Raw genomic sequence first — 6,914 nt, forward strand, 5'->3', positions numbered from 1 at the left:
TATTATTATTATTATTATTATTGTATCCCCCGCGACGAAGTCGGCGGGGATACTATGGTTTCATATGTAATTTATTTTCCGCTCTATAACTCGACCCCTAATTTACCTAGCATGACCAAACTTGGTATACTTACACATCTTAGGGAGAGGGTGAGCAGCGTACCAAAACCAGGTCACTGCGACCTTTATTTGACCTTTACTTTGACCTTGATCATATTTCCTTTCTGCTTATAACTCGGCCCCTAATTGACCTAGCGCTACCAAACTTGGTATACTTACACATCTTGGGGAGAAGGTGAGCAGCGTACCAAAACCAGGTCACTGCGACCTTTATTTGACCTTTACTTTGACCTTGATCATATTTCCCTTCCACTCTCTAACTCGGCCCCTAATTGACCTAGCGCTACCAAAACCAGGTCACTGCGACCTTTATTTGACCTTTACTTTGACCTTGATCATATTTTCCTTCCGCTCTCTAACTCGGCCCCTAATTGACCTAGTGCTACCAAAACCAAGTAACTACGACCTTTATTTGACATTGACATTGACCTTGACCTTCATCATATTTTCCTTCCGCTCTATAACTCGGCCCCTAATTGACCTAGCATGACCAAATTTCGTATACTTACACATCTTGGGGAGAACACGGGGGATACATGTAGTTGGCGACAAGGTGATGAAAATTAAGTTGCTGGCACCTGTTAGAAATATCAAGTATACTGTCATAGAGCTGGTATAATGCATGTTTTTTGATAAATACCAATAGCACATTATTTCCACAGAACCTGCAGCAGTTGTATTATTGAAAACATGAAAGAGTGAACTATTTTTAATGTTATAAGTATCATAATTGCCTGCATGGTGATGGTTACCACAACACTTTGCACCATTTGCAGTTAAGTAACTGGGCCATAGAGGTAATTGGCATCATGATCGTGCAATTCCAAACTGTTCAATTCCCTGAATTTGGTATGCCAAATTGACAAGTCTTGCCAGATTTTTAAGGGGATACTGGTAAAACACTGCTTATTACATTAGTGGGTTATGGCCAAAAACTAGTTCCATGAGCCATTTCCGGTAAACCACCAAGAGTCGCACAGAAGAAAAAACAAGAAAAAGTATCTGCTAGTTTTAAATAGGCTTTGCCCCCCCAGCTATCTCTAGTGCCACCCTTGCACCAAGGGTCTGCAGTTACCAAACTTCTGTTAATTAGCCAGCACTAAATTGGTGCCAAGCTACGGTCAGTAATTCATGCTCCTAAAGCAATTGTTGCCATAGGTGAGTGGAGTGAACCTGCTGACTATTAGTATTAATGATACTAATTCAGAGACTACAGAAATGCAGAGTACAAAGCCAAAGCAGTTTCTTCACAAGTGCATAAATAATACTGTGATTTGGAGAGTGAGAAATTTAACAGTGCATGAGCCCACAGAAGAGTAGGGAAATTTGACAAAATTTTTCCAACATTTTTATAGACATCAGCTTATGCCACTATTACTCAATACTCAAATCATTGAGTGTTTTGTACTCGTTAGCTATGTGTAATGGTAACTTCTTCTTGTTTCAGTACTAAGCACAGTACTCCTGGTTTGTAATCGCCCATTGTGCGAATAACCACCGTAGCTCTCCGACTTGACCATCGCTTCACCTAACTTGTTCCGGTGTTGATAAATGGTTCTTTGGCAGATTCCTATAATTACAGTGTAGCAGTAATGAATATTTTCCCTAATTCTTGTCATAGAAGAATCGGAACTGAGTGGATAGTTTTGCTATCCCTCATATGACACTGCCGAACGAACTGAACTTCAAAGCTGCTTACAATAATCTTCAGCAGTCTAGTAGGTGTAAGGGCTGTGTACTTTAAGCCCGGCGCACACGTGAGTTATTTTACTCAAGTAAAATGACGCATGAGTCATTTTACTCACGTGTGCGGCGGATTTTCGTTGAGTAATTTGACTCATGCGTCATTTTACTTGAGTAAAATAACTCACGTGTGCGCCGGGCTTTAAACTCAATATGACATGTAGGGTCCTTTCCAGACCTTTAACGCATGTCAGGTCTGACATGCTTTCATTAAAATCGACAGCTAATCTGTGACATCCCATATATCCTCCGACATGCCTTAATTGCCTAATCGGCGGGCCTTAATTTCTAGCCGTGTTTACTTTTAACGATCGCAACAGATTCATGCTGTGTTTTCACAGCTTGATGTATACATCTCTGAACTGATTGAGTTACCTGTTACATACCTGTATATTAGAGCCGCTTAATTATGACACGTGTATAAATGGACTCCAATTAGTACAAACCATCTTAGGCTCTCTCTCTCATCCATCAATAAACGGCATGCCTTCTCAATTTTCTGGGGAGAACCCTGTCATATACAGATGACTGCCAAGTTCTAATAAGCTTTACCTGGTAATATTCCCTATTAATGTATTATGTGAATGTTGCATGTTTTACAGGAGCACACTTTGTAGAATATATTCGTTAGTACTTATTTGTCAAAATGGTGCAATGGCGCATGGGTTAGGTAGCTAGTAGGTGTATGTTCATTATCCACCAAAGACTTGTTCAAACTACAATATTAAAAACCAAAGTTCACTTCTATACTTTTAGTGTATCGCTGCTTATTGTATGCGTCAGGAGGAGTGAGCTTTTAGTGCGTAATCGTTTTCACTGGCAGCTCTATTATGCACTGTAATCTCATTTAATAGCGGTATATATTTATTCAGCGCCTACGCTCTAAAAAGCTCATATGTATGTATAGTAATAGAAATAGGTGAATCTGCTTCCTCTACCATGTTCTAAGCACCGTCATCGTATTGAAGATTCTCTTGGATTGTCTGCGAGCCGAGCACGCTGTCTCCTGCGTCATACGCGCATCATACCAGTCACACGCGCAGCTATGCCATGCACGTGGGCAGCGGGACGCTGACGCGTGAATCCATCGTCCTGCGCGCGTCTTAACATCTGTTCCGTCTGCCCGTCTATCTATCCAGCGCCGAGAGGGATGCACGTTCACGCACGAGTCTCCTGTCTAAACGCTCGGCTCTGATCTCCGCCAGCCCCACGCAGGAACAGACGTCACGTCGGCAGTATTGAGTGAGCGAGAGAGAGAGAGAGAGAGGGAGGGCTGGTCGGCATACACGCAGGCAAGCATCCGCGTCCACCCTCGCACATGCACGCAGAAGCGGCGCCGAGTGGAATGGAGCGGGCGGACGCATGGAGCGTGCGACTGCTGCGGGTCGTTGTCATGATGGTCGCCCTGAGCCGACGGAGCGCTGCAGGTGAGTGCTGTTGTTATTGTGCGCTCTCGCGTGCATTGTAGCGTCCTGCTGGCTATACCCCCGTCAGCGCGCTTACTCACCTGTTCGGCATGCCGCGCACGCGAAAATGCCAGGCTGTCGGGGACAGCCCCACAGACGCGGATCGCTAATTGCTTCCGTTAAGAAGTAAGAGCAGGTTAAGAAGTAAGAGCAGCGGCGAGAAAGAAGCGCGGGCGATGATAAAATCTACGGTTGCCCAGTGTTTAGGTGTATGCATTTGCAGTCGAAAACTGGAGGCATTTTGTATGACAAAATCGCTTTTGTTATTCTCACCTGAGGCCACGCACGCGTACTGATTCTACGCTATTAGTCATAGTTAAAGCGGTATTTAAATGGGTTTGATAGCTAGAGATATAAGTTCGAGTACATTTGCTATTATTATTGCAATGAAACGCATCCAGTTCACCAACTTAAGCCTTTTTCTCAGCACTGCAGCATGCCTCCCCCATTAAAAGACGTGCATTTGTAGTAGCTTCACTTTGACACTTTCTAAGCGCTTGTGGGCAAACCTGCGTGAAGATGCTTAGATTATATACACATAAATATACATTGCTGTGAAGGTACGGTGCTCTATTTGTAAACGTAAGCACGAAATGTTATCAACTTTGACGTGTCTCAGAGGACTGTGCAGAGACAGATGACTGTTTAAATCTTTATAGATTGGTGACGTAGATTCTTGATGTCACAGAATATTAGGAACTCGTCACTGCCATTCTCACTGTATTATTTTTGAAGGTATACTCGATTTGTCCACTGTCGTTAGGAATTACAAAATGTATCCTTACCGATTAGTTATCAGGTACAGGAAATGCTTTCTTCCTCAGCTATGTGGTATTTATTTAAGTGTACAGTAGTACCTACTAGAGCTGCAGAAATATTACCTGCCTTTAATTTGTGGTACATGGACAGAAAGTGAAACCTAAAGGGATTTGTACTCAGCCACAGCACAGCAATCTAGCAAAACCTTGACATATGTACTGTGTTGCATCAGAAATGTTACAAAAAACAATATTCCTGTATGCGCCTAAAAATCACAGCTAATAATAATCTGAGAGAAATGGAAGGAAATCAAAAATTGGTGTTCATTCCCAAATTTTTATGCAAATAATGCTATATATATGTGTGTGTGTGTGTGTGTGTGTGCGTGCGTGCGTGCGTGCGTGCGTGCGTGCGTGCGTGCGTGCGTGCGTGTGTGTGTGCGCATGCGTGTATTTGGGTATGCGTAGACACATGTGCGTATACGTGATAATACTCTATCCATAAAACAGTTTTTTGCTTTTTAAGATTTAAAATTTGTTGGCAATAACAATAAAAATTACACAAACTAATAATCATGATTTATTATCAAATGCAAAGTAAATAAGTTGACAATTGAACAATAAAAATACTATGTTAAAGTTGGTAGTATGTAGTTTCATTTACAAATAAGCTTAGTAATTTTCTACATTTAATTATGCAATAAACAGGGTGTAGGTCCTGACGTGGAATTGGAAGAACACTTGTCATTTTGTTTGCATAATTGATTTTTTCGAAATGTTGAACAATTTTAATGTGCACTGAAAAAGGAAAAACAAAGGATATCGCGTGATTAGAAATTGTTACTGGGCTGAAGGACACCTTACTGGCGGAGCACGCAATTATGCGACGCAAGCATTAGTTTGCCGATATAATGTGTCTCGATTTTTGCGAGCAGCCTGACGAAATGTAAACATGCTGAGCGTCTCTGCATGCGACCGCAAAAATGAATGGAAATTGGAAGCCACGAACTGATTACAACCACGAAACGGATGCATACATTTGACAGACGAGCGGTAATCTGTGTTTTAAGCCTCAATTAGTCGAGAACAATTTAGCAGACCCGGCATTATCTGCACCGTTCCCCTCTGCGGGAAAAACGCCGGAGTTGCTGTAGTGTGACAGTGCTGCAGTTGGCTGCTGATTTTTCGCTGCATAGCCTTCTGTGAATTCCTATACAGCTGATGCATGACGTGGCGGTTAGCTTCCCCTCCCACGCGGGTTGCCTGCCCTGATCTCCTGTGATACCTTTCCTGCTTCTCATCCATCACCTCATTGTTTACATGTTTTGTATCGCCTCACACATTTGTAACACCTCATTGTTGGTTACGGCGCGGGCTACAAGTAGCTTTGTGATACAGACTACTAACTGTGGCGATGCAGTCTCTGTTCGCAGCAGGCACTCTGTAACCGTTTTTCATTAATTTGAAGGCGTTCAAGAAATTTTTATTACATTTTGGCATTTTCATTAGTAGTTACTATAAGATGGATGAAAATGCATGTTAACATTTCACTGTTTTTTTTCACCAAGCATGATCATAGAAACGGGAACTACGATTAGATTCTTTTTAAATAGTCTACATTATTCTGTCGAGTAAAAATGCAACAAAATCGCGTTTGATTTCTCGTGTCATACGTTAATTCGGTTATGAGTTAAGGATAGTAATTTTTGTCGTTGCATTGCAAAAAATGTTGTTTTGGCAAATATCGTGCGTTGACTTTAATAGTGTCAGATGTTTCAACCTCTTGCTCCTGTGGTGTTTGCCAGCTCCAAGAGAATGGAAAGTCGATGTCAGTAAATGTCAGACGTTAAAGCGATCTCCAGTAGGGCGCTAGCACTAGCGTGAGCATCTGTCACCAAAAAGATCTCATAACATATTTTTTGCAGAATATTAAATACAGTAACATAGATTTGGTGGTGGTAAATTGCTTTCTATTTACATACATGACGACCTCAGAAGCATCCGTGCAAATTCAAGTACCCCCCACCCCCACCCCAACAGTCGTCTGTATGCTTCGTTCCGAGGTTTCATTTACTGCATCAAATGATGTGGTCAGAGCAGATTGTAGCAGGATTTTAACTAAAACGGGATATTGTTCCTGGCAGCGCTTGTTCTTGATTGCAGGATGATGTAGTGGAACCACACAGTATCTGTGGTAATGTTACCTAGGATAGTGATGTATAGAATAGTAATGTATCATAGGATGGTAATATCATCTATGATGGTAATGTATAGGACGGTAATGTTACGTAGGATGGTAATGTATAGGATAGTAATGTTACCTAGGATGGTAATGTATATGTTGGTAATGTATAGATGGTAAGGTATAGGACGGTAATGTTACGTGGGATGGTAATGTATAAGATGGTAATGTTACGTAGGATGGTAATGTATTGGATGGTAATGTTATCTAAGATGGTAATGTATAGGATGGTAATATCATCTATGATGGTAATGTATAGGACGGTAGTGTTATGTAGGATGGTAATGTATAAGATGGTAATGTTACCTAGGATGGTAATGTATATGTTGGTAATGTATAGGACGCTAATGTTACGTAGAATGGTAATGTATAGGATGGTAATGTTATCTAGGATGGTAATGTATTGGATGGTAATGTTATCTAGGATGGTAATGTATAGAATGGTAATGTTATCAAAGATGGTAATGTGTAGGACGGTAATGTCATGTAGGATGGTAATGTATAGGATGGTAATGTATAGGATGGTAATGTTACCTAGGATGGTAATGTATAGGATGGTAATGTTATCAAAGATGGTAATGTGTA

At 41.3% G+C, this 6,914-nt stretch overlaps 1 protein-coding gene across 1 annotated transcript in view; it reads left to right on the forward strand.

Annotated features, from left to right (window-relative positions):
• LOC106808175 (protein sidekick-1-like) overlaps window positions 1-6,914 on the forward strand; it is a 72,382-nt gene that overhangs the window by 7,456 nt on the left and 58,012 nt on the right. Inside the window, exon 2 of the mRNA XM_014810768.1 lies at window positions 3,003-3,290. Coding sequence (XP_014666254.1) covers window positions 3,182-3,290 — 109 coding nt within the window. The 5' untranslated portion in view covers window positions 3,003-3,181. The remainder of the gene's footprint in view (window positions 1-3,002; window positions 3,291-6,914) is intronic.

This window comes from Priapulus caudatus, unplaced genomic scaffold, assembly GCF_000485595.1.
Source record: "Priapulus caudatus unplaced genomic scaffold, Priapulus_caudatus-5.0.1 Scaffold258, whole genome shotgun sequence".
Lineage (NCBI taxonomy): Eukaryota > Metazoa > Priapulida > Priapulimorpha > Priapulimorphida > Priapulidae > Priapulus > Priapulus caudatus.